The 27,574-nt window shown below is 43.5% G+C and overlaps 3 protein-coding genes across 4 annotated transcripts; all 3 read right to left on the minus strand.

Moving 5' to 3' along the window:
• Positions 1–1,076: 1,076 nt before the first annotated feature.
• jade1 (jade family PHD finger 1) lies at positions 1,077–10,850 on the minus strand. 2 transcript variants are annotated; one of them, XM_084012574.1, is made up of 11 exons: positions 10,702–10,850; positions 8,940–9,022; positions 8,391–8,458; positions 7,542–7,699; positions 7,247–7,431; positions 6,222–6,433; positions 5,928–6,095; positions 5,730–5,846; positions 4,292–4,906; positions 3,761–3,878; positions 1,077–3,025 (listed from the first exon to the last, which is right to left on the minus strand). In XM_084012574.1, the coding sequence occupies exons 2-11, from the start codon at positions 8,986–8,988 to the stop codon at positions 1,920–1,922; spliced, it is 2,796 nt and encodes a 931-aa protein (XP_083868700.1). In that variant the 5' UTR covers positions 8,989–9,022; positions 10,702–10,850; the 3' UTR covers positions 1,077–1,919. The 2 variants fall into 2 exon arrangements, with proteins under 2 accessions (XP_083868700.1, XP_083868701.1); XM_084012575.1 differs by lacking the exon at positions 10,702–10,850 and adding an exon at positions 9,496–9,806.
• An 884-nt stretch (positions 10,851–11,734) lies between these two features.
• asmt2 (acetylserotonin O-methyltransferase 2) lies at positions 11,735–18,093 on the minus strand. The gene is made up of 9 exons (XM_084012629.1): positions 17,507–18,093; positions 17,328–17,412; positions 15,968–16,142; positions 15,179–15,308; positions 14,911–14,979; positions 14,714–14,832; positions 14,429–14,566; positions 14,071–14,193; positions 11,735–13,210 (listed from the first exon to the last, which is right to left on the minus strand). Exons 2-9 carry the CDS (start codon positions 17,406–17,408, stop codon positions 12,999–13,001), a joined length of 1,047 nt encoding a protein of 348 aa, XP_083868755.1. The 5' UTR covers positions 17,409–17,412; positions 17,507–18,093; the 3' UTR covers positions 11,735–12,998.
• Positions 18,094–19,125: 1,032 nt separating this feature from the next.
• pgrmc2 (progesterone receptor membrane component 2) lies at positions 19,126–26,320 on the minus strand. Its single transcript, XM_084012636.1, has 3 exons — positions 25,941–26,320; positions 22,382–22,537; positions 19,126–20,809 (listed from the first exon to the last, which is right to left on the minus strand). The coding sequence occupies exons 1-3, from the start codon at positions 26,281–26,283 to the stop codon at positions 20,712–20,714; spliced, it is 597 nt and encodes a 198-aa protein (XP_083868762.1). The 5' UTR covers positions 26,284–26,320; the 3' UTR covers positions 19,126–20,711.
• Positions 26,321–27,574: the final 1,254 nt, after the last annotated feature.

A 27,574-nucleotide genomic window follows, 5' to 3' on the forward strand; every position in this document is an offset into this window, starting at 1 on the left:
TTTTGGAGTCTCTGTAGGCCTACTGTATAACAGTGGAGTTATTGATTGTCTTGCAATTTGCAGACGGTGCCTGCGCACTCGCCTGGCTGCCGGTTGCGCATGGAGATCAATGTTCTCCGTTCAGCTCGCAGTACGGCTTATTTATGTAAAAAATCGGGGTTTTGGTGCTTGTAGCTCGTAGTCTTTGATATTACGGTGAGACAGATGCATCATTTGTGTTTGAAAAACGTATCTTTCCAACTTTACCGAACTTCAAAATGATCTCGTTATCACTGGAAAACGGGTGAAAAATTATCTCGTTATCACGAGAAAACGGAGGGAAATTATCTCGTTATCACGAGAAACGGAGTAAAATTATCTCGTTACCACGGGAAAACGGAGGAAATAAAATATATGTATGCATGACCGTTTGGGGCTTCCGTAGTATAGTGTCGAAAAAGTCAGTATAATATATCGGAAAGTTCGAAAATGTCAAAAAAAAAAAGTCATGGTAGGCCTATGTCTAAAAAAGTGACGAAAAAAGTCATCGTAGTGTCGAAAAAAGTGATGGATTTTTTTTTTTTAAGTCATAGTATGTCAAAAAGTGATGAAAAAAGTCACGAAAAGTTAGAGTATAGTTTCGGAAAAAGTAATGGAAATGTTGAAAAAAGTGACCAAAAAAGTCATCGTAGAGTCGAAAAAAGTGATTTGAAAAATGTTTTGAAAAAAGTCATAGTAAAGTGTTGGTAAAAGTCATGAAAATGTTGAAGAAAAGTCATCGTATTGTTTTGAAAAAGGTGATGGAAAAAAAGTTTTAAAAAGTCAAAACTATAGTATGTCGGAAAAAGTCGTGAAAATGTCGAAAAAAGTGAAAAAAAAAAAATCATTGTGTAGTGTCAAAAAAAGTCATGGAAAAAAATGTTGAAAAAAGTTATAGTATAGTATGTCGTAAAAAGTGATGAAAAAAGTCACGGAAAGTCACAGTATAGCATGTCGTTACAGATTTGACCGAGCTCAATAATTTAAACAGAGCAATATAGACCGGCAATGTGAATGTGAATTAATGCAAAGATAGAAAAAAAAACTGATCAAACACGAATCACAGAATTAAGTCATCCAGAGTTTTTATTCCCCTTTAAGACAAAGACAAAAAACAAGTTTCAATTTTGCATAACAGTAGTACAGCAGCGGGCCGAGGGTACAAAACGCTTTTCATTTTTCAGTGTAAAAATAACTCTACTCATACCTCACACCTGTGCCGTCCCTCCGTAGTGCAAACGCTTCAAATAAAAGTTAGGCACATGATGGATACGATCGCAGTTCAATTACACTTAAGTGCTGATGACAAGTAAGACGTCACTCAAAATTCCTTTTTTTTGTGGTTTCAGTTCATAATGTTCAACAATGGCAGACTTGAAGAACAGCTGGAGTTTTAAAAAAGCGATAAAAGGGCAGTTTGACCATTTTTTGTAGCTGTCAACGTCGGATGAAGCTTGATTTTCTAAAAAAAATAAATCCTAAAGCGTCCTATGTCGCTGACAAGATGAAGATAATCCATGTTAGCTTTTTCGACTAAGTGCAACTGAGTTTAATACTATGTCAAAAAACAAATAACATTGCAAGCTTATGGCCCTAAGCAACCATCACAACTCCCTCGTTGATGCTTTTCCTTGTAAATATCTGAGCATTTAAGTGGCAACTTGACATCTTTCTACTTTAAAGGAAAAAAAAAAAAAACTAGCTCAAAATAAAGTAAAATATTTCCCAGATTTACATATGTTACAAATAAAAAATAAATATCAGCTCTGTTTGTTTTTTAAATCTAGGCATTTTATGATTCATCGAGAAAAATAAAAAGGTACAAAGAGCGGCCGTCGTTCTTTTCCGACTAACACAGTGCAGCTTATTTTTCAAAGTGTCGCTTCGCCATCAGGACGCCATCAGGACGCCAGCACGCCGCGGCGGATGATGTCAGAGCCGTAGCGCCGGCTGAGAGACGAGTCGCCCCTCAGCTGGTGGGAGTGGCATCGTTTCAAACAGGGCTCCAGCTCGCCGTCCGCTGGCTTGGAGTCGGCGGCGAAGCCGTCGGCCTCCGCCCCCGTGCGGAGTCTGGTCTTGTGGTATGGCGGCGGCGGCGTGTTGGTCAGCGGCCTCAGCAGCGGCCTCAACAGTGGCCTCAGCAGCGGCTTGCGGTGCTCCACCACCTCCTCTTCCTCCTCCTCCTCCTCCTCCTCCTCCTTCATCAGAGGCTTCTCGCTCCTCTTCGGGATCCTGAACTTCCCCCAGCTCCTCAGATGTCCGCCCACGTGTCTGGTGGTCGTGTGCACGCCGTTCGCCTGAGCTCTGCTCAGCCAACCGTTGGCTTTGGTGGCGGCGGCGTCCGAGAGCTCGTTGGCCCTGATGAGTTTAGTGTTGGTCGTCAGGTCCAGGGAGGCGGAGCTTCTTTTGGTTTCATCCAGGAAGTAGTCGTCGTTGTCAGAGTTCCTGAAGTCCACCAGCCGGACGGACACGGTTTTCTCCAGGTGCTTCGCCCCGAACCGGTTCTTCCCCTGGCCCAGGAAGCTCTCCACCACGTCGGCCCTCCTCTTCCTCCTCCTGTCCTCTTGCTCCTGGTCGTTGTCCCGTTTCCGTCTGGCCAGCGCCTCCTGCTCGGGCCCCAGCGCCTCCCTCCGGGGGCCTTTCCTGCTCTCGGGTCTGTGCAGCTTCACGGCGATCGTTTCCTGAACGATCTTCGGGAACCGGATCTCCGGACTGATCTCAGAGTTCTGGATTTTGGCTTCGCCGGCGTCCTCGGCAGGCTCCGCCTCTTTGATTTGAGAGCCTCTGCTGTCTTTCGTCTCCAGTGATTTGCTCAGATTGTCCTTCTTGTGAGTGTGCGGCGAGTCCGAGGGGCCTTTTCTGTCGCCGCTCTTCCTTTTGTCCTGCTTTGAGGAGCCTCGCTTGGTTTTCAGGCCAGCGTGGCTCCAGGAGGAGTGAGACTGGAAGGCCGGCGAGGACAACCAGTCCAGGGAGAAGAGCTTCTCCAAGTCCTTCGCTGAAGGATTTCCTGCAACGGACACACAGTTTTATATTATGCTCTGACTTTTAACGGGATCATGTTATTTTGTTCCACACATTTCTGTCTGGAATTAAAATCTAACAAATTGATTGTTTTCTCATTTTGTGGCGAAAAACTACTTTCTCTTCCCATTTCTTTGAATTAAATACTTTCACCTCCGTTTTATAAAACTGCAATATATTCAAAGTATCACCTGGCCCACTGAAAGAACATCGATTTCAAAGTTTTAAACCGACTCAGTCCTTGAAATGTAGGTTTCAAACTGTCAGATGACATGACATATTTTCTGCTTCTTTAAAAGCGAAGATGGGAAAATCAATTTCTTATTTGACTAAAACATTTACAATTCGTATCACGAGAAAGAAGTGACAGAATAAGACGCTTCGTGTGGCTGTCAGGTGTCACCATGACTCTACACACCTAAAGCTACTTTAGTATTTTCACAATGTTTGTGAACTTACAAAAAAGTGCTTAAAGTATCAAAAGTACTCATAACATATATTGGCTACTATCAGTGTTGTACTATGTTATAGGGGCTTGTTATTATGATGCACCGATAGATATACCAGTACTGGGTATCCGGCTGATACTGTGATCATGTACTTGTACTTGTAAAAGTACTCTGTATCTGATGACACTAGCCGTGAACGTAGCAGAGCAGTGTGTGTTCATGTGTCAGAGAATAACAGCGTGAGAGGAGTTAGCTCCCAGTTAGCGACTCACCCGTGAGCAGCTCGTGGTCCAGCAGTCGGATCTGGTGCTGGAAGATCTGCTCCTGGACTCTCCACAGCGAGCGCTTCATCTTCTCCCTCCGGGTCACCATGTAGGTCAGGTTCCGGACCTGAGGAGCAAATGATATCAATACTAATCATTAAAAAAAAAAAGCCTTTTCGTTTCACATTATACGACCTGCATGAACACTAAGTTTAGATTCACCAAAACACAAAAAGTCCCGTTTTACAGCAACATTATTTGACTGCTTCCCGTCTCATCTGCAGCAGAAAGCCTGGATGTTATATTGTTAAATAGTTCCAGAGAGCACACTTTACATTTCTGATGTATTTATTTCATGTTGTTTGAAATACTTATTTGTGTCCTGCCTTTTTCCTGTCCCTACGGCTGTAGATAAATAAACCTCATCTACAAAGAAGGAGTCTTTTCAGACTCTGATTTTATGTTATTTAAACTGTTCCTGGCTCCTCCTCCTCCTCCTGGTCTCTGGTCTCTGAGGTGCACGTGCAGTAGGACCCCTACCCTCTCCAGGTCCTGACGCAGGTGCGTGAAGAGCTGCAGGCGTCGCAGCAGCACCTCGTGCTCGTGGCGTGCCAGGCTCTCCTCCTCGTCCTTCTTGGGCGTGAGCAGCGGCTGGTTGAAGTTGGCTTTGCGCTTCAGCTTCCAGTACTGGAACAGGAAGTCCACCACCTCCGGCAGCAGCTTCAGGTGAGCGGCCACCTCCTCCACCTCCACAAACTGGTAGAACTCCTCCTCCATCTCCTGCAGCTTCAGCTTGCGGAGGCTGACCCTCTTCTCCTGCTGGCGGCTGGTGAGCACCTCCAGGCCGCCGCCGCCGCCAGGCGTCCTGTCCATGAGACGAGGCGGCGCGTAGGACGAGGAGGAGGAGGGCGAGGCGGCGTCCTCCTCCACTCTCACCCTGCCTCTCCTCCTGCCCTTCTTGTCTCTGACGCTCTCCTTCTCCTCCTCGTCCCCGGAGTCTCGGTCCCTGGACTCGGCGCCCTCGAGGCCCGAGTGTTTGGGGCAGTAGGACTTGAACTTGACCTCGTCGTCCTCCGTGAGGATGGTGTTCATCTCGAGGCCGGCGTGAAGGCCGCACGTCACGTGGAAGGCAGTCCGGCAGTTCTTCGCTGAACACTGCGGCGGCAAAAACGAACATTTAACGTTCAACAACACAGAGAATCAAGAGGATTTAGAACAAACTCATTAATGTGCATCCAAGTTCATAGATATCTCAGGATGTTTCTCACAGAGCAGGACAAGAACAATTATTATTATTATCCATCCATCCATCCATTTTCTACCGCTTATCCTGTATTCAGGGTCGCGGGGATTATTATTATTATATTTATTATTATTATAAACTGGTGCTAAATGCTTGGTCAGATTCTGAGTCTTATTTACTCTTTCATCGGTTATCATTTAACACAATGTCGACATGTTATAGATTTTTATTAAAGCAAAGTAACTGCATGTTTTTGCTGACATTGGGCAAATTAAATGAAAAGATTTGAACAAAAACGTGTTAATACTCGAGAATGATTTTGGTATCTGTAATGAAAGGTATCCAACTACCGGTCACGATTGGAGTTATTATTATATCATCAATCATGGAGTCATCAATTCACTCAATATTCACTTAATGACTTAAAATGATCTCCAGCTGGTAAATAAGGAGTCTTGTTATACAACGACAACATAATTTGGATTACTGGTAGCAAAAATATTGTTCGATTTCATCCTCATTTCATATTTTTGATTTAACTGATAATATTAATAAATAAAATAAATATTAAAGCGATTCCAAACAGACAAACACTGATCAGCTGCCTCCTCACACTCTCCAGCTGCAGAGTCGGACTCGTTCGAACACGCCGGGTCACGCGGTGCTTTTCGCGTCTCATTAGACGTATTTGCGTTTTCTGCGCCGCAGAGCGTGAAACACGAGCGCTGACTCTACCTGTATGCACGCTCCGGCCTTCTCTTTGCACAGGCAGCAGATCAGAGCCCATCTGTTGCTGGGAATGTGGGACACGTTGGTGATGGGCTCCATCTTCTCTGGATTCCCGATGCTCACCTGCAATCATGTCACAAAGTCTTAGCCGCACTAAATACTGGAGAACACACACAAACCGCAAACTGGTCACTTTTAATTCACCTCTGGGATCCACAAGGCGCAGCTGACGTGGACCCACTTGGTCCCGCTCCGGGTCGGCTTCATGGCCCCGCCCTTCTTAGGACACAACTGGCACTTTGGCAGGATGCCGAGGGCGCAGATCCGGCACAGCCAGCTGCCCTTCGGAACCTTCTGAATGCCGTAACACGCCTGGCGGGAAACGAGAAAACGGCTCAGCTTCCAGCGCGTCAAGTGGATCAATCAATACAGATGAAAGATCACGCTCTCATTTTGCTTTTTATTATATTAAAATGAGCCTGTGTGTTGACCTCTGACCTGGTGCACGCAGATGTTGCACTTGTCGCAGAACACCATCTCGTTGTTGTCCTCGCCGTCGGGCGACTGGCAGACGTCACACACCACGTCCTCGTCGTACTCGATGCCCAGCCCCTCCTCCGTCTCCATGGCGTGCGTCATGTTTTCGTGGCAGCAGTGCTCAAACTCCTCCATCGCCCGCTCCATGGTGATCTCGTCCAGCGGCGGCATTGCTGGAAAAGTCGTGAACAAAATAAACGTTTCTGACGTTGTCATGACAACACCCAACTCCTCCATGAAAGTCTGATTTCAGGACTTCCACAATTCAGTCTCAAAGTTTCAAAGCAGCGCCAATAATGTGCTGAATTACAGGTTGGACTCTGTGAGTCATCCAAGCCGAAAAAAAAAGCACATCAACTGCAGAATGAAACAAAGACGTGGTCAAAGCAGCGCACGCAGCCAAAAACAAAACCAGGAGAAATACTTTCCTGTGAACCCAAAACCTGAAACAAACAAGAGTCTCGAGGAGAAGACGGCGTGAATATAAACGCCACGAGACACAAGAATCACAAGTGATTGATTTCTGCAAAGAGATCCGATGCTTTAGCCTTCAGTTTCATTCTTTGCTAAATTCCCTGATTTCTTTGCCAGGAGTTTCTTCAAGCTTAACGTTCATGTGGAAAAATCAATGAATTTGCCTCAGATCCAGTAAAAGAGTAAACTACACCACAGCGAAGAGCCACAGAGAGAAAAACACATCAGTTTGACTAAAACATTCAATCAAAGACACTAAAATTGGTCTTCAACCGACGCAATTCATTTCATAGAAACGGCTGAAACGAGAACAAACCGTCTGACTTTGTGTAAAACAAGACTTGCTCTTCTTCGAGCCACCGCAAACATCCTGCATCCCTTCCATGTCTGCATGGTTGCGTGGGGATGATTTAAAATTAATCATAACATCAGATTAGAGAGAAAGCGTTTCGACGACGCAGATCTTTTGACTTTTATTTCATTTAATTCCACGCCTCGTCTCCGGGACTCACCCATCTCTGCCAGCTCGTCGTTGGCGGCCTGCAGCCAGGCCACGTCCTCCTCGTTCAGGTCGTAGCGGCACATCCCCTCCGCCAGCGTCCGGATGTCCACGTAGCCCAGCGCCTCGGCGCCCGACGTCCGGATCAGCTTCTTCGGCCGGATGAACATCACCTCCTTCCCTTTCTCGGCCAACACCCTGCAACGGCAGTCGGGAGTTATTTACAGTGTGGTACCATCAATCCATCCTCTATACGCTCTTCAAAAAAAGTTTGGGTGCTTTCATATATATATATATATATGCCCTACCTGGCGACAGGCTCCGGGATGGACTGGGGACTGACGGGGACCTGAACCCCTTTCTCCCAGTCCTGCCTCCACGGGTCAGCGAGGACGTAGTAGTCCTCGGGGTTCAGCTGGTACGAGTCGTGCACCTTCATGGCGGTGATCAGGTCCGTCCTGAAAACCTGCAGCGGTGCCATGAAAAACCACAGTCAGTACTACATCTCCTGTGTAAGTATCCACAAGTAAAATATATATATCACAACGAGAATAAACATACATTTTAGTAATCATAAAGCCACATTTCGCCTTCCAAAATACTGTGACATCAGCGTTTATTATTTCACCTGAACCACCTCGGAGAGGAGAGCTCTGTAAAGTGAAGAATTACGGTGTATTTGTGTATTTTGTGTGCATTTGTGTATGTGTATTCTTTTGGCTCATCTGAAGTGGACCTGTGAACAGTACAATGTGTGCCAATAACCAGAAATAATTATTTTTTTTCCAAAGAAGATAGCATCTATCAGTGTTTACACAGCTTCAGCACATGAACGGGAACCAGCCAATCAGGATCCTGCTTAGGCGTTGGTCATTGTTTTGTTTCAATTTGATTGGCTCTCGGTGAGGGGGTGTGTACACTGGCCTGCAGGGACCAAACCCACACAGTGCACAGCAGATAACAGCAGATATGCTTCCATTCTAAGGACCCACAGGCTGGAAAGATTGATAAATGTGACAAATAAATACTTGTTTTACAAATATTTCGCATGTGTTCGTTTACAGACCTCCATTTGTTGATTAAATAAATATTAGTGATCATTTTCCGTTCATCATATTCTAACCATCCTACAACATGATGAAGGTGGACCGACGTACCTCGGAGGCTTTCTGGCCCGTCCCTCTCCTGGGCTGTGACGAGTGTTGCGACCAGCAGGTGGAATTACCTGGAGGGAGAAACACGACGAGTGTTAAACGTCTCACATCTGCCTTTTCTGTTTTCTGCTGCCTCACAACCTCGAAAAACGTTGGGGATTTTCAGCCCGACGGGGAAACTGTTGCTCATTTGGATAATCAAAGTGGTGCAACTGACATTTTCTGTTTTCATGTCATTTCGCATTTTTATAGATAGAGTTTTAGGAAAGGGTAACGTAACTCTGATAAAAGAATCTGCAAAGCCAAAAATCGTAATGGCTACTCGGTTGAAGCTAGAAAATGCAAATGAAAAATAATGATCTCAATGTAATAATTTACTTTTAACCCCCAATTATATTTTGTTGTATTTATAGATTAAAAGTAAGGACTTTTCTTCTACAGCATTGCACTTTCACTTGTGTATTTGAGGATGACGCAGGGTTGTTTGACCCAATTTAGGTCTATATCTGGACTCGGTATGAATGAGTCAGCAGCGATAATATTTTTGCTTACTTCCATTGTCGGAGTCGTCACTGGTGCTGGGGTGCCTGCTTCTCTTCATCGCTGTCCGTCTGAGGAGCTATGGTGTTGGGACACTTCACACATAAAAAAAAACACAGACAGGAGGTCAAGACAAGCCACAAGACGTGATAAAGTTTCATATTTGGGAACAAGCTTGAAAAAAGGAAGCATACTTGAAGAGCAAGTTAAATGAGCACCAACTTTAGAAGACGTGGGGATTATGAACAATTGCACATAAAAGTACCCAACCATACATAAAAACATTCACATATAAGCACTGACTGCTGCTTACGGTTTCATTTCAAGCCAAACAATCAGGTTAGCATACCGTTGCTGCTTCTTACAGATGGTTCTGAACGCAATCACCAAGTTGCTAATAAAGTGGGGTATCTATCTCAATGTTTACAATATCTCTGATCTCATTTTATATCAAATATTGAGCATAAACAGGCAGATATCAGAGCAAAAACAGCAGTTAAAAACTCGTTCCCGAGCTGATCTGACAGCACACCGACCCTGCAGCTAATGTTGATGTGTACATACATACCACAGTCACTATTCAGCGATCACAACAAGAGAAGTAACCACATTCAACTCAAACAGGAAACAACGCCTCTTGCGAGTTCAGCTGTGCAAATAAAAAAAAAATAAACTCAGCAGGGACTGTTAACAATCCCGACAGGTGGACGTGTCTCAGGATCTGCTGCCACCGTGCACAAGAGGGAGGGGGCGGCGGAAAGGTGTTTACACCGACTTAGCAGGCTAAGCTAACAGCGGGCTAGCCGCGGTTCGTGTGACGCCCCTTCTACCAGCAAACAGCCAACCGAACGTGTATGCTAACTAGCAGCTAACTTTAGCTAGCGGACCCCCCAAAAATCAGGCATTGCAACGCCGATAACGTTACACACACAGGGGAGGGGGTATGTTGTGTTTTTGCAACTAGCTTTAGATCAAATAGCGTTACTTTATTTAAAAAAAAAAAAAAAAAAAATACACCACAAATGCTAGCTGGCTAACGTTAGCCGGAGCTAACCTCCCACACCACACCGTTATGCAACATGCAGGCCCGCACCCACACCCGGCGCCCTAAATGCTGTTTATACTCGGAGTACTACGTTAAAATAAACCTTTACGTTTTTATTCGTATCAGGAGGGATTTACGCGTGTTTTGGTGGCGTTAGCTTGTTCAATGTAGCTGCTTAGCAACATATCGTAGCTCCGTTAGCTTAGAGAGGCTACACGTATTTGCTGTTAAGTTGGCACCTAGCATTAGCCGACGATGCTAACGTAACGTTGGCTCCTTACGGTGCACCCTTATTAACAGTCCCCGGCCGTTAGTTAGTTGTCAAAGGGGGGAGGGGGGTTAAGGGTCATCGATTGATTCAAACAAACTACCCGTAATGTGAACACACTCGTGAAAGCTAAAAAAACCAACTAATAAAATAAACACAACAATGTTGTTGTTGTTTTTCGCCGTGTTGCGTTGCTAGCACAGCGGGGGTACACACACACACACACGCGCGCGCACACACACACACTCACTCAAGATTGACAAGCAGAGATCCACTGGCTGAGGTTAATCTTTGGCGCCATTTTAAATGACGATGTCGCGTCTCCCCCCTCCTAGCGGACTGCTAGTTGCGACCATACTAGAAATGTTAAAACTCGAATCGACCGTTAAGAACACGAATATGCACGCGCATTTAACCCCCCACCCCCCGTGTCGAGCGGAAACAAACTGGACGGTACGTACATAGCACTTCGAGGCCGATGAGAGCCGGTGTTTTTGAGTTTGATGTGAAGGCGCAGTTTTTTGGCCGTGTGTTCCGCTTGACCCGCATTCCACATACACAAACACACACGGAGGGGAGCAGCGGCCGAGGGAGGAGGAGGAGGAGGAGGAGGAGGTTACCCGGACCGGACTGTAGCTACGCCTGTGCGCCGCTAGGGGGAGCCAGAGACCCCCTCCTTTCAAACCGACCCCAGGTGTCAAATACTCAAACAGCACTCCCGTCTAATGCAAAATATATATAACAAAATGTTTCGTGTTCCCACCGTCACAACACACATCTGCGTTGCCCCCGGCTGACCGTTTCAAAGTGACAGCAAGCAAAGTGTGAACGTGATTATTATAAGTGCGCGTGACGCAAGCTGTCCCGTTCACTCCCTTATTTGGAAAGTACACAGCGCTTCTATCTCTTAAAGAGACAGGACACAAAACAAAGTCTAAAAAAGACTTTGGATGAATTAAATGAGTTAGGCACTTAGTTAGTTAGCATATGATTATGGAAGCCCATTTCCGCCACTGTCAGACAAAAAAAGACAAAATTTCTCAAAATAGCAGTGTTAATGTGCGGTGAATGAAGAATAATATTAATAAAATAGCAATAATAATAAAGTAAATGAATGCACACAACTGAAGTATGTAAAGACATTAGTTTCCAAAGAAAATGTCCATTATAGCGTATGTTTGGTGGATTACACACAAGGGTTTTAGAAGAACAGGATATTTGTTTATAAATATCACTGTCAATGTCAAAGTTGTAAAAACAGACATAAAAAGATGGAATGTTAAGTTGTTCTTAAAACACAGCTGAAATCCATCCCCCGGGTTGTTTACACAGACATGACTTCAAATGATTATTATTAGTTTAAAGTGAACTATTTAGAAAAGAACAAACAGGGATATATGTCTTTGATTTAATTCCTTTAAAGGATAAATGCTGCCAACATGTGGAATGATCAGAAAACAAGCTGACGAAAGATTCAAAAAGGAAAGTCTTTAATTGTTTCTATCAAACATCTTGATATTTTTGCATTTGCACCTCATCTACGACATCACAAAAAGAAAACTGCTCCCCTAACAATAATATGTATTACATATTCAATATGTGATGGAAAAGCAACAAACACAGAAACTTTAATGAGAACAGTTGTTTTGTTTTTTAAAGGACAGTGATTTTTCATTCAGAGCAAAAAAGGAAAATGAGAACTTTCCAACACCTGGAATGATGGAGGTCTGAGATCTACATGCAGTCTGAGAGGGAACCTGAACTCATCACAGTGAAACGGGGGAGACAGGAACACACAGTAACACAACACACACGGTTTCTCCAGCTACATATCCTCCTGCAGCAGATACGTGAATTGTAATTTTAATAAAAAGGATCCTCTAAATCATTATATTGAGAAACATACTCAAATTAATGACACAGTTTTGTAAAATAAGAGTCAGCATCTCAAAATAAAGGCAGAGTCTGAAAAACAGCAGCCTTAAACGTAACATGATGCTTTTAATACACATTATTTGGCCTCATTCGTTCAGTGATGCACCTGATTATATATCAGATTCTTTGGTTTTACACTTCATTTTTTGTCATAAATCAAATAAATACAAAATGTTAATTAGGGATCTTTATGTGCTGATTTTTACTCCCTACATTTTAAAACAAATATCTGTACTTTCTAACAGCATCGTTACTTTAGTTTCAATGCATTTGATGGGAATAATCAATGATTTCTTTCTTATTAATATCACGTGAGATTCAGTTAGTCTTGCACTCTTACTAAAGTCAGTACTTCTACTTTCCTTTTTGAACACGTCGGTACTTTTGACTTTGGACGGATCCAGGCTAGCTGTTTCCACCCGTTTCCAGTCTTTATGCTAAGCTAAGCTAACGGACTGAAGCTTCATTTTCAGCATCTAGACATAAGAGCAGAACCAATCGTTACATCTGACTCTCAGGGAGAAACCCAATAAGAGTATTTATCAAAATGGCAAACCGTTCCTTTTAAAGTGGAAATATTCTACAAAAAAGGTGTGTATTGATTATTATTTGTTATTATTATACAACAACTATGTCAATCCAGAGGACGTCTGGACACGTTTAAATGGAACCACAACATCTGTAAACATCACTGGGGTTGACCACAAGAAAAACGGGGGATCCGTGTGAGCTTCCAGGATTTATTTCAAACCTTTTCAAGGCCTTGAAAACCGTCTTTACCCCGGACTTTGAGGGACGCCTCTCTCTCTCGACCGCCCCGAGCTCATCTGATGGCGAGGATGGCGTCGTAGGACTTGCCGGTGCGGCACATCTGGACGTTGGTGAAGCCGGTCTGGTTGAGGATGCGGGTGTAGCCGGACGGCGGCCGCTCCCGGCCCTCCATCTGCACCAGCATGTTGAGGGAGAAGATCTGAGCGGTGACGGGGCCCCGTCGGTTCTCCAGCAGCAGGGCCTCCACCAGCAGGACGCCGCCGCCTGGTGAGGACCATCAACACACGGTGAGGACCATCAACACACACACAGTGAGGACCATCAACACACGGTGAGTACCAACGAAACACACACGGTGAGGACCATCAACACACAGTGAGGACCACCAACACACACGGTGAGGACCACCAACACACACAGTGAGGACCATCAACACACACGGTGAGGACCATCAACACACACACAGTGAGGACCATCAACACACACGGTGAGGACCATCAACACACAGTGAGGACCACCAACACACACGGTGAGGACCATCAACACACACACACAGTGAGGACCATCAACACACACACACAGTGAGGACCACCAACACACACGGTGAGGACCCTCAACACACGGTGAGGACCACCAACACACACGGTGAGGACCATCAACACACACGGTGAGGACCATCAACACACACACAGTGAGGACCATCAACACACGGTGAGTACCGACGAAACACACACAGTGAGGACCATCAACACACACGGTGAGGACCATCAACACACAGTGACACACACGGTGAGGACCATCAACACACACACGGTGAGTACCGACGAAACACACACGGTGAGGACCATCAACCCACAGTGAGGACCACCAACACACACGGTGAGGACCACCAACACACACAGTGAGGACCATCAACACACACGGTGAGGACCACCAACACACAGTGAGGACCACCAACACACACGGTGAGGACCACCAACACACACGGTGAGGACCACCAACACACACAGTGAGGACCACCAACAGTGTAGTATTGTGTGTGTGTGTGTGTGTGTGTGTGTGTGTGTGTGTGTGTGTGTGTGTGCGTGTGTGTGTACAGGTCCACAGACCTCGGCTGGACTCACCTGGTCTGCAGGCGTCATAGATCTTCTTCAGCAGCGCAAGGCCTTTCTCTTCAGGCCAGTCATGAACGATTCTGGCCAGAATGTAGAGATCAGCAGAAGGGATCTCACCACTGAAGAAGTCTCCTGCAGGAACACACAAAGGAGGTGAGCACTACTTAATATATATATATATATATATATATATATATATATATATATATATATGGAGGCTGAAGTTTGTGCTACTGGTTAACTTTATTGTCTTATATACGGAGAGAATATTCTAATATCTAGTCCTCCCTCATTGATATTACAAACACTATCACTCTCGATGTGTTGAATGAAGCTGAATAAAACTAGATGAGTTTGAACGTCTCACCACTTTGAAACACAACGGCGTCGTCCTCCTGAGAGAAATGTTTCTGAGCCATTTCTACGACCTGCGGGAGGTCGAACACCGTGACGGAGGAGGACGGGTACGCCTTGGCCATCTCGCGGGCCAGAGCCCCGGTGCATCCTGGGAAATATTCAGACATAGAGTATTTCATTTTGGACAAAAAACATTTTCATTAACATGATTTGTTTCACACATTTGCTGAAAAAGACATATTATTAGACGAAGAATAATACAAACAAATAAATATTCTACAGTTTGCCCTCTTACCTCCCAGATCTACGATCTTCTGAAAGCCGGACAGGTTGAACGCCGTCACGATGTCGTGTCCGTCGAGGACCCACGACGAGTTCATCAGCCCCATGAACTTCAGCATCTCCTCCTCCGATCTGCATGGAGAAGTTTACAGGATCAGAAAAAAAAGGAGTCGCAGATTCACGAAGTTACCGATGAAGCAACAAGCCGACCTGTACACGGCCTGGAAGATGTCCTCCCGAGAAAGGCCGAAGGTCCTCTCGTTCTGGTTCTTCCCCTCCCTGCGTGGCGGGGAAATAAAAACACATGGAAATGATGACAGTTTAAAGTTTGTCTTCTGCAGCTCCATGATGACCCCTGACCCCTATGAAGTCAGGAAGTTTCATGAAACGACTTGATTTGATGAGAAAACTTCAAAGTAAAGTTTACTTCTGACTTTGTTATTCATTCATTTTATTAAAACTACGTCGAGCCGCTGACCTGACGGCGTCGGCCATGTGGTTCCACAGCGGGTAGATGGTCTGTGATTGGTAGATGATCATGTCGTGGAGGGACTTGCAGCTGCCTTTGGCCAGGTAGAGGTTAGCCACGTCCGTGCTGCTGTACACAGCTGTTTTTAATGGAAACACATTCACAGTTTCTGAACCTTCTGGATCCGGAGCTGCAGACCTGACTGGAGAGATCCACCTGGACCCCGTTAACAGACACCTGAGCAGCAGAAGTCAATGTCGGCTGATAAGAAATCACTTTTATGTGTCGAGTAGCATAAAGGACTAGCTAGTCCACCATTTCTGTAGTTTTTTAAAGCTAAATTTCCAGTTCCAGCATCTCAACTGTGCTGAATTATTCTCAATCACATATCATCGTAAAGTAAATATCTATGATGTTGTACTGGACTTAAAATAGTCTATTTTCACTATTTCCTCATGATTTTTTAGGGAAAAAAATACAAAATTTCAAACAGTTTTATATAGTAACAGTTGTTCAGATTTTTGTTATAATACTTGATAGTGTTTGAGTGGGATTATTGCCAATCAGAAGAACACAGAATGTCACCAGGTTTATCCTTTAAAAGCGTCTTTGCTGGTGTGTTCAGGGAAGCTCCGACATCCGGCTTTCCCCCCCCAGACGACCACAGAGAAGCATCTCATCCACAATATTCAGGCATCCTCATACTATTCTTTCTAGTGTGTATGGATGACACTGACAGAGAGTTAATGTAGTCCATCATCACCTCCTCCTCCTGCTCCTCCTCCTCCTCCTCCTCACCTGTGCCGTCGGTGGTCTCCACCTCCAGGATCTCGATGCCGACCAGCGCGTCCAGCAGCCGCTCCGTCCCGTCCACGCTGGCGTTCAGCTCCCGGGCCACATGCCGGGCGCTGAGGGGCTCCTGTGACCTCAGCAGGAGGTCAAACACGCCCAGCTCACAGGCCGAGAAGATCACCTGGACGAAGAAAGGACAGATGTTCAACAGATGTTCATGTTCCCCAGAGGATGAATCCTGCTGGTTTTGTTGATCCTCTGACTTTTCGGGTCTTTTTTTTTGTGTGAAATTTCTCAAAACTATTCGCTGCGCTGCTTTGAAATTTAAATTAGGCATTCAGGTTCTTCTCGAGATGAACCATAATAACTTTGGTGGTCCTCTGAGTGTACCACATAGCGCCACCGTCAGGTCAAAAGATGAATTTGTCCAATAGTTTGAATTACGATCAAAGCGACTAATTCAAGCGTCATTAATGTGGATGACATCACATCCACTAAGCATTAGCATATTAGCATTGCCATTGTGAGCGTGTTAGCATGCTGCTGCTGTAGCGGAGCTCCTGGATAGATCGGATTCTGAACCTCAACTTTAAAGTCAATATAGACTATATTATTATTATTATTATTATTATTATTATTATTATTATTATTAATAAAGAAAAATTAAAATAAGGACAGACCTGCTGATGAAGATCATGATGGGTCAAAGCTCCAGAACAGCCAGTAAATGGAGGTTTTTATGATTTTATTCTTAGCTTTCAGTTTGTTCTCTATCATTACAGACAAACAAAACAAAATTGGGGAATTTAATGGATATTTTGAAATATTTCACGTCACATTTGGCAGATTAGAGCTGAAACAAACCAAAATCAATTCAAATCTATCAAAATTATTTTTCATAGTTTATTTCTTCTGCAAAAAACCCCCAAAACAAAACATTGACTGATTCCAATTTGTAAAATTTTATTTTATTTTTGGGCTAGATTTAATATTAGGCTATTAGATTAAATATATTTATTATCTTTGTGTCAACTGGGAACATTTTACGGAGCAGATTGATTAATAGTAAGCGTAGATACATTACTGCAAACCAACTCTCAAGTTTATTTATAGAGAATTATTCAATGTGCTTTAACATTTATAGGAAATTGGGTAAAATATAAAATAACAATTAAAACCGAACCCTTAACTCATCAGAAAATTGATTTGCAACATTTTTGCTGTTTATTCTTGTAGGTATTGAAACAAATACAGTTCCAGCTTGTTGAATGCAAACATTTTTTTAATGATAGGAGCCAAAAATAACTTGAGGTTTTTAGGACCCCCCTTCCCTAAATACGGTCTCCTTTTGTTGATTAAATGTTACCTTCGAGACCCTGAAGCCGTTGAAATACTCCAGAAGTTTGAAAGGGTAGTCCAGCTCACTCTGAGACAAATGCTCCGCCATCGTCCTGCAAATACAACAACAACTATAATCAAAATGTAAAAAAGCCGGTAGAAGATGCAGGAATTCAAGAAACGACGACTTCTCGTGTCGCCACTCACCGATGATGTCGCCTTGGAAGCGGATAAGATGGTCCGATCCAGAGGGGGGGTGGTGATGGATGCTCTCTTCTTTTAGGTGAGGTGGAGGAGGTTAGAGGAGATTTGTTTGTTGGTTTCTAGCCCCAAAAGAAGAAAAAAACAGCCAAGATGTCGGTGGTGCGTTCAGGAACTCCTGGAATGTTGGACGGATGACCATCAGAGGTGGAGACGCATCCCTGTCGGCGACCTTCCTCTTCGGCTCCTCGCTGCTGCTGACGGACGACAAGAAAGCCCTCGCGACGAGTTTCACTTCAACACGCGCGCGCGCACATATAGAAATGAGTGTGTGGTGGTGGTGGTGATGCAGTTCCGGGATCATCCGGAGCACACGTGGGGGGCGCTGTTGAGCCGCGTGAGTGATTTTAAATCTAGTCCCTGTGATGTCTGACCCCCCAAAACAAGAATAAAACAGCATAACACGATGATACGAACTGGCAGGAAGCATGGTCGAGTCCCTTCCGATTCTGTTCCGAAGGAGAGCAGAGAAGTTCACTTTCAAAGTCTTGCATAACGTTCGTGCCCCCACTTGGCACAATCATTTCCAAACGTGTTGCCATAGTTGCCCCCCTTGTGCACTGATGCATTTGTTTTTCCGATTACACCTAAAGGCATTACCACGAAATGTAATTATTTATTTATTTTTACAAACCAGAACAAACCAGATCCAGGGCTTGCTGAATTTAAATTATAATATAATATAATATATAAATAATTATATTATAAAATGATTTCCCAACTTACTTATTTCCTTGTTATTCTCTGTATCCTCTTTTCATTTCTTTGGTAGTATATTTCTCCAAATGGGAAATAACTAAATATGAATTTCACATTAAAATCACATTAAATTATCCCTGTATTTACACAAGACACTGCATAATAATGTCTGTTAAGACTTTTACTATGAAGTAATTTCTTTATTCATTTTTATTTCATTCATTGAATTCCAAATTATTCTATTTATAATTAATTTTAATTATTTTTTATATTAATTTGGTGCCTCCCAACGTATTTCATTTTTGCCTATATTTAATTTGCCTATTTATGTCTTTACCATACCTTTTACTTTGTTGTCACTATATGTTCAAACATACTCTCACATACTCTTGTTTTTTTAATTTATGTCCAATAAATAGATTTTTTTTTACTATACACAGCAGTTTTTGCCAGTTATTTAAGCCCATTAATCTTAATATCTTACTTTCCAATGTAGTGGAGAAAAAAACATTTACAGTAAACTCAACAAGCAGTTTGTTTTCTTTTCTTCCCCTCTTTAACTTCCTTCTCAACATCTGGTGTTAATCATCTTTCACTGGACATTTTGTTCCTGAAGTTCACAGCACTCCATCTCAACATACTAAAGACAACCAGAACTTTTCTGCATGAGAGCGAAACACATCAAGATCCGTCACACAACCGACCGTCAAAATGTAATTTTTCAAAAAGAAAGAGCTGCATCTTAGAGGAAACAAATCGATGAGTTTCCTGCATCTCCGTCTCTTCGGAGATTCAAACGTTTTAATGAAACCATCGAAAAGATTTTCCGATCACGCCGCCTTTCAAGCAAATTAATTCCAGACATCTTCAATTATTAACCAAATCAATTTATTATGCATGAACAAAATCCCTTCCTGCCTCTGTCACGCAGACACGCACACGCACACACACCCAACATTTAAATACATGACGTGGTGGGAATTCGGCATAGCTCACTGTTGTTGCACATGCTTTAATAAAATGATAGATATATATTTACAGGATAAGCAACGTCTCCCAAAAACATTTGCAAGAACAGCTCCCGGTCCCGCCATTGCAGCACTTTTGAAAAGGCTCCTTTTTTCTTTTTTTCCTTCTTCTTCTTTTTTCTTTTCCACAGGGGGATTTCACCCAAGTTTAAAGACAAAAAAGAAGAACCAAAAGAGAGAGAGAGAGGGAGAGAAACAAAAACAAACAAAAATAAAAAAAAAACGTGGTTTTTTTTTGGCCAATACGACATAGCATTATACATATGTGGAGTTCATCGACTACATAAATATGGCAGTAACACTGAGTAATTCATACGGACTATTTACAGAGTTTGTGACGTGGGGAGAATATATGACAGTCTGTGTGTGGACGACTGACAGAACGTTTGCCTTTCTTTTGAAAAAGTCTGGGAAAAAAGCCGACACCTCCGTCCCTCCGCTCGCCCTCCTCTGTTCGAACGGTCAGGACTGACAACGACAAACAAAATAAGGCACAATTAATACTTGGACCATTTTTCAGGGGGAATCTACAGACTTGCAGCTGGCTTGTGAGGCATGTAAACACTTGAGTCGATTGGTTAGGACTGCCTTGTCACCTTTCCCTTTGTATTCCCGATCAGTGATTCAGTCCATCTGATGTGGTTTCATATGGCAATGACCTTTAACCCCCCCTCCCCCCCCAGCCCCATCGAAAAACAAAACAAAAACAATTTCCCTCCCTCCCTCCACGCTACTCAACAAATACAATCACATGGTGACAAACAAAGAAAACTAGTAGTGCATACACTACAAACACAACAGGAAAATGCGACGCAATCGCCAATTTCCACAGCACTGGTTCTTCGGCTGCAGCACTCAACAAGAGGGGAAATCATCCAAAGAAAGGGAAAAAAAACTGACTGATTGATTGATTGATAAGCTGTCCGAAGCTGAAGCAGTTTCAGGTGCGATGTGACTAAACAAAGATAAAAAAAGAAGAAGAAATAAATCCGTTTCCCCGTCCTGATCCACTGATCGTCTTCGACCAATGTGTTTCTTTAACAAACCTCCACACAGCGCTCAGCGGCGACCGCCATCACCACGCGTCCCCATCACCTCCCCCCTCCCCCTCCCCCTGGGAGGTATGACTAAAATATTTTTGTTTGGTTTCAAATACATCTAAATGGCACGACCCCTCCCACACATGTTTTCTGACATTAAAGCCCTGATTGAAGGTTTTCTATCGCTCTCTGTTGGTGGTCTTCTCCGCGGGGTGAAGAGGGAGGGAGGTCTGGGCGTCCCGCCCTTCCACAACAGCAACGGCGCCGGACCGGTTGAGGAGGTGACAGTTTTGGAGAGGGGGGAGGAGAGGGGGGAGGGAGGGAGGAGGGGCGGTCCGTCGCAGCTGTTTGGGGGCTCCTGGCTTCGGTCGGCGTGATGAGACCTCAGTCGTGCTTCAGGTGGTCCTTGATGTCCTCCTCGTCCGTGTACTCCGACGGCTCGTCCCCGGGCTTCAGCAACCGTCCCACGTAATCGTATTTTTCTGGAAGACATCGGATGAAACCATCGCGTTACCACGGCGACCATGCAAAGCGTCGCTTCAGTGGGAGCAGCGTCCTTCTGGGGCTGCAGCTACAGAACCAGACGCTCGGCTCGAGGTTATTTTTTACAAGTAGACACGTTTAAACAGCCTCAAAAGAGAACATATTTAAATTTACTAGGATGGAAAATAATTCTCTTCTGTCAATCGATCGGTTGATTTATTATCACATTCACATCTATATGATAGTAAAGTGAATATTCTGGGTTTTGAACTACGAGTCGGACAAAATTCGTTTGGTTCTGGGTTACATTGATGGATGGATCAATTAATTTACAGTGAAAATAACGATATTTATATACATTTTGGAAAACAGTTTTGTGTTGTTTTACTAATTATTTCATTTTGTGATAGAAAATACCAATAGTGATCTTTGTCAAAGTACATTTTCAAGAAATGTGCAGCCTTTTAAATGTGGATTTTACTACTTTTCCTGGTCTTACATTATTATTATTATTTATTATTGTAAGGTTTTAAGGTTTTGGACTCGAGAAAATAATGTGTTGTTTGTTAAGTCTGCCATAAAGTGACACATTCAGTGTTTTTACCCCAAAGATATTTAGTTTCCTGTGAAATAAAGCAAATCTTCTTATATTTGCCTGAACTTTTGTCCTGAACATTAGGTCGAACTCCGGAGCAGCTAGTGTGTTAAATAACATGCTGAGTGATTTACTGACATCTTCTTAGATTGATTTAATCTTTAAGCTGATTTAAATGTCCCGTCTTCACTTTCACGGCCTCCTGATGCCAGAAAGCAAAGGCTCGACGCGTTTCGGTCAAAAATTAGACGCCTAGGATTAAAAAAAGACGAAATACAAAAAGATCTTTGTGGTGAAGTCGATCCAAAACTGACATTAACACTTTAAGTTCAGAAATAACCTTATTTATTATTCCTTACAGTATATATATTGCTTATATTTCTTTTTACCTGAACGATCGACAGACGACCAAAACAATCAACTGATCATTTCAGCTCCCGTCATCAGCTTCTGCTTGTTTGTCCAAAAACTCTGAATGTCTTCCAACATCTGGATTCAATCCTCAGAGAATTTATACCAAGTAAAGACAAAATGCTTCTTTGCCAACAGTTGTTTTTATTTTGACTTTAAATCTGCATGTAAATCTGATCGTTGCCTGTATTTTGTTCCTGAAGTGTTTCCTTTTGTTCTAAACTGTTGGAATTTTACATTGTATATTTCTATTTTGTGCAAAAAGCAATCTGATAACAAACTTTTCCTGAATCTGCAACCTTCTCAATCTTTCTCCTCGACAAGCAAAAGGCACATTTCCCTCAGAATATGGCTGAAGGAACCGTCTCATTACAAAGCTGTGCACTGTGTTCGACCAATCAACCAGTAAAAACAGAATAAACACACATGACAGCGGAGGCTAACAAGCACAGAAAAGCAGCTTGTGTTTTGAACCCTGTGGGAGGATAAAAACACGGCCCGTGAAATGTGAGCCGAATCGATGTGTGCGGAGCGTTTTCTCTGGTGGGAGCGCCGGCCGACTTACCCATGAACTGCATCTCCCACTCCCTCACGCTCTCCATCTGTACGGCGTTGAGGTCCGACAAGTCGTCGTACTCGTCCCGCAGGGCGTCTTTCTCCAGGCAGAAGGTGGCGAGGCCTCTCGAAGCATCCCGGCCCGCGAAAATGCCGTAAGGACCATCTGAGGAAGACGAGCAGACGAGTCGGGATGAGGAAGAAACGACGGAGATGCTTGAATGTACTTTTAACAGTTTGTATTAGCAGCAAAGTGGTTCCAGTCCAGCAGATAGTTAAACATTGGCGATGAACTCAGACTCGCGTCATGTGACCGCTGCTTCACCTTAAAAGCCTCCCACACTGCCGATAAGTAAACAGAAGGACCTTCGGACATGCTTTTCTATTTCCTGAAAACCTGAGGAGGGCGACGAAGCTTCTGGTTCCTGGTGCCGCCGAGCTGGAAGATTTGTTTCGTCACGGCAGTATCACATACTGTAGTATTAGTACTCCCCCCCAGTAACGAGTAGTGTCAGGGTTTACAATTTACAAAACAGTAATATTACAGTTACGCACTAATCCAACTCCAGGATGGGACGATAGAGGATTCTTAACATGGATCACAATAAAAAAACACAAAAAAGCTGTCTAGCTCACTATCATAGCAGACAAATTAAACAAATACAGCATACAAAAATATACTACTGTTATGTATTCCTCCTTTATTGATGCAGGGTGATGTTATGATCTCATTTAAGATTATTTGATTGATTCTTACTCTGAATGTTCTCTAAAACAGACGTCTTATTTGTGACGCAATAAAATATTTGTTTTAATACGTTTTAATGCCATATTTTGATCATTATTCATGATGTGAGAGTTTCATAATAAAGCACACACAGCCTCAAGTTGAAATGTTAATAATAAATGCAAAGCGTGAGGCGGCCTAGTTTGGTTCATGTATGTGCGGCGGCGTGGCGTGCAAACAGCTGGCTGACCACAGGTCAGCAGGTGAGGTGGTTATTAAAGACTCTCTGTCACATCACCGGCCTCACGGTTTGGTTGCATGGTAACCGGACGTCTCCCTTCGTTTAACGAGGTCGATTCTCCTGCAGCAGCCTGGTGTCGTTTTCAGGTGATTTATTAAAAGGAAGTGTAAACGGCCACGTGTTAACGTCTCTACAAAACGTGTCCTGCTGCCGTTGGACGCTGCGGGGAATTCAGGAAGTGAAGCAGAAGCTTTTCATAGAGAATAACAGCAGCTGTGGACAGCATATAGTGTAGGAACGCGTGACTTTCCTGCTTTAACTACATTAAAAGGTGATTTTCTGTATCGGTTTTACTTGGGGAGGGGTGTTGAGAAAGTAGCGTAGTATTTATGGATGGGACGATGTAAGAGTCGATTACGGATCGCGATAAAAACACTATAATAATATAATATCGGGATCGGCCGTCTGTTTCGGCATCAAGGTAGCGACGTACAAAATAGAGCTGATTTTAAAAAGAAATAGGCAGATTCCCAATGTTATTATTGTTATTTAATCTATACTTACATGATTTATTATTTGTCTTTAATGATCTTCACAGAGAAGAAAGAAAGATGTGTCCTCGTGACAAAAAAAAGAAGAAGAGGTCATGCGATTTCAGTCATTTTTAGAGTTCGGGATAATATCGTGAATCTCAGTTATTTTGGCCCACGATTATCGTGACATGAAACGTTCATATCGTCCCACGCTTGATAGCAATATAGCAGGTGATGCAACTAATTACTTTTAATTATCAGTAATAAGTAATATTACTTTTCCACTTCTTGACTAACTCGCCCAACAACACTCGTCACAGCGTTTAACCGTCGCAATCAGGAAGCAGAATTTAAAGTTTTGTGAAAAAGATCCCTGGGATGAGTCGACCTCTGTTATCAGCAGATAGCCTGAGTTGACTCTATATGGTGGAACAGAAAGCATAATCAGTACATCCCTGATTATCAATGAGGCGTTCTTCTTGTGATACTCTTGTTGTTGTTGTTGTCCTTACTCCTCCTCCTCCTCCTCCTCCTCCTCCCTCCTCCTCCTCCTCCTCTAAATCTTTCATTAAACCCAAGAAGAACATCATCTGACCAGCATGTGAAAACTCTGCAGGGCCTCAAGTGTTTTCTTTCTTTAAATTGTGAAAAAAAAAACACAACCCCTCTCAAGTCCAAACTATGAAGCCAGCCTTATCGCCTCTGAGATAAGATGTGCTCCTTACCTTGCATAACTACAAGAACAAGTATTTGACAGATAAAAAGCGCCACATGCCGTTCTTTATTTATGTTTTCCTATTATTAGAATTTTAAATGACTCGTAACAAAAAAAAAAGGAAGAATTTCAGAGTCAGTGTGTCAGCTGTAAACGCTCCTCTAAGCTGCTGACAACGACTCACATTTCAGTGAATAAAATAAATAAAATAATGAAACATTCCAGCTGTTTATGTTGCCTGAGCAACACAAGTATTCAGCTCACAACACAGGAAACAGATGCAAACTTTGCCCTTCTAGAAAATGGACCAATCGATCACTTTGAGGAGGCCGAAGCAGGAAAATGTTTGACGTTTTTTAACTTCTCTGTGAAATGAGACGTGTTTTAATCTAGAGTAGCTGCACCATCATGGTGAACACTCAGACTATTCATGACGTGGCCCAGTCAACTCCAGTGTGTCTCTACTGTTAATCTATATATCTATATCTATATATATAAACGAAACCTGCAGGTCATGATGTTGGACGGGTTCAGGCGCTACTTGGCTGCTGCTGGTGTCGAATAACAAGAAGACGTTGACACATGACACCTTAAGGAACGTTGTTTGAATAATTATAGTTTATAGCTGAGTTTGATGGGTGAGTCTGCCAGCTGAGATCAAAAGAAATGTCGATTTGCTGGCTAGACTTGCTCTGCAGAAATAATAATACAAATAAAAGCACCATCATCTTTTTTTGCCTGAGCTACTTCACTTTGCAGAAATACTCAAAACAAAACAGAAACACGTATTTTCTGCGTGCAATTGGCCACGTAGCTTAAAAAAAAAAAATCAATTTATATGCTTCAAGGTTTAACCGTTGGTGCAAAGTGGCCCGATACCCCCCTTGCATGACGCCCCCCAGTGTAAACAAGCAAAGGGCTCCAGACCCAGACACCCAGACGGTACGTCAACAAGCTAACTCGCTAGCGTTAGCATGCTAGCGTGTTAAAAAACAGTCTTCACTCTCTAACTTTAACGTCAGTTTCACGTGTTTAGCGTTCGCGAATATAACACGAAACAACCTCAGGTGTGTTCAAGGACCACAGCGACCCTAAATATAGACGTTCCGGTTAGCTAACGGCTAGCATCCCCCATTCAATAACACAAGACAAAAGCACCCCCCCAAAAAAGCGCTAAGCTAGCTAACCATGACCGTTTGCGCCCAATTTTTTTGTCCGGGACAACTCACCACACGCGCGGGGAGGAGGAGGAGGAGGAGGCGGCGGACGTGTCAGCTAACTCAGCCCCGGCTGTCAGTTCGTGGTCTTACCCCCCCACACACCACCACCACCAACTGCCCCCCTTTTGCTCACCTTTCCCGTAAAACTTTTTGCCGCTGGTCACGTCGAAAACTTTCATGTTGACGGCCATGAGGATGCGGGGGTTCTGGAGTCCGTCGTACTCCGCCAACTGCTCCAGACTGAAGTCCCGTCTCCTCATCTTGGGAAGCGCCGAGGCCTCGTCGCCCTGGGCCGCGTCGGCGACGAGCCGCCTGCCCCACCGCCGGTACACCGCCAGACAGACCGCCACCACCGCCACCAAAATGCTGATATTCAGCAACATCGCGCCGAGGCCGAGCCCGTCCGACTCGTCCGCTGCCCCCTGCCCGCCGCTTGTATCAACTGGTCCGCTCGAACTGTCTCCATCGTCCGCCATACTGCACGGTTAGCGCCTTACCCGCCCCTGGCCAGATGCTGCGTTCACTGTCCTGTCGGGAATAGCGGAACCACTAGTTGAGCGAGAAGTGGCCCGTCGTTGTTGTTGCATCGTGTTCCCGAAGGTGCGACGTGAAGCCGTCCATCTTATAGGCATGCTCTCACTATATCGATTGATTCTATTTTTTTCGATAATGTTGCACAAACTCTCAGCCAAAAAGGGAAAATGCTAGTGAATTTGGCATTTTACAAGAGTCCAAAATCCAAAGATATTCGCTCACCATTGAGCCAACCTTCGTATTAAAACAAATTAATATTGATTTAGAGTTGAATTTTAGATAGCTGCTGTCAGGAAATAATAATAATAACATATATAATATACGATATATAGATGAGAAAGTCCAAAACGTTTTATATATATATGATACATTTATATAAATATTAATATTTTAGCTGATTCAGGTACATTTTGAGACCCGTTTTAAAATCTCACACTCGTTCGGCGGCAGTTTCACAAATAAAAATATACAACATGTTAAACTAGTAAATATTAAAACGACTTTTTACACAGAAGCACTTGAAAGTCCCATTCGGATCCACTTCTCATTCAACAGTTGAGATTTACGAGGCTCACCTGAAGGCATCGAAACACACGCCTACCGTCTTCATTTGCATTCTAGACTGCTGATGATTTTTGTCCCTGTCGGGACCCGTAATGTCACAAATAGCCACTTACTTGTTATAAAATTAAAATAACCCAGTGATATGAATATTTCATTGGTCTTAAACTTCTTTAAATATCAACTTAAGGCTCATATCTGTTTATTAATGTGAGAAATGATGATCATGTGGACAGCATGAGGCATGTTGAGGCCAAAATATTTACGGCAAATACATTAAAATGCCATTTTCTTTCATTTTAATGATCATATTTAATGTTATATCATTTCATTTAGCTCAACCCTTTTCCCCAGCGTTGCACTTTCTATTCAGCTGTTATCCAACTGCTATCTGCACTCTTTGTGTAAACAGCATTTTCCTCCAAGCAGCTTGATTACTCTACTGGAAGGGATATCACCTGAAATGCACGTGGTAAAAACAGATCTTACTTTTAATAATGCCGGTGAGATCAGGCAGTTTTGCTCTTCAAATCTGATGAATTTCACCGCGAGGTGTGAACAAAAAAACCTGCTCTTCGGGCTCGATGACTCGCCCTCGGCAAGAAAACACCGAAAGGTAGGAGGGAAATGTGCAGAGCATGCCGAGACAAAGTGGGACAGAACACAAAAACG

The sequence above is a fragment of the Eutrigla gurnardus genome (assembly GCF_963514095.1).
Source record: "Eutrigla gurnardus genome assembly, chromosome: 7".
Lineage (NCBI taxonomy): Eukaryota > Metazoa > Chordata > Actinopteri > Perciformes > Triglidae > Eutrigla > Eutrigla gurnardus.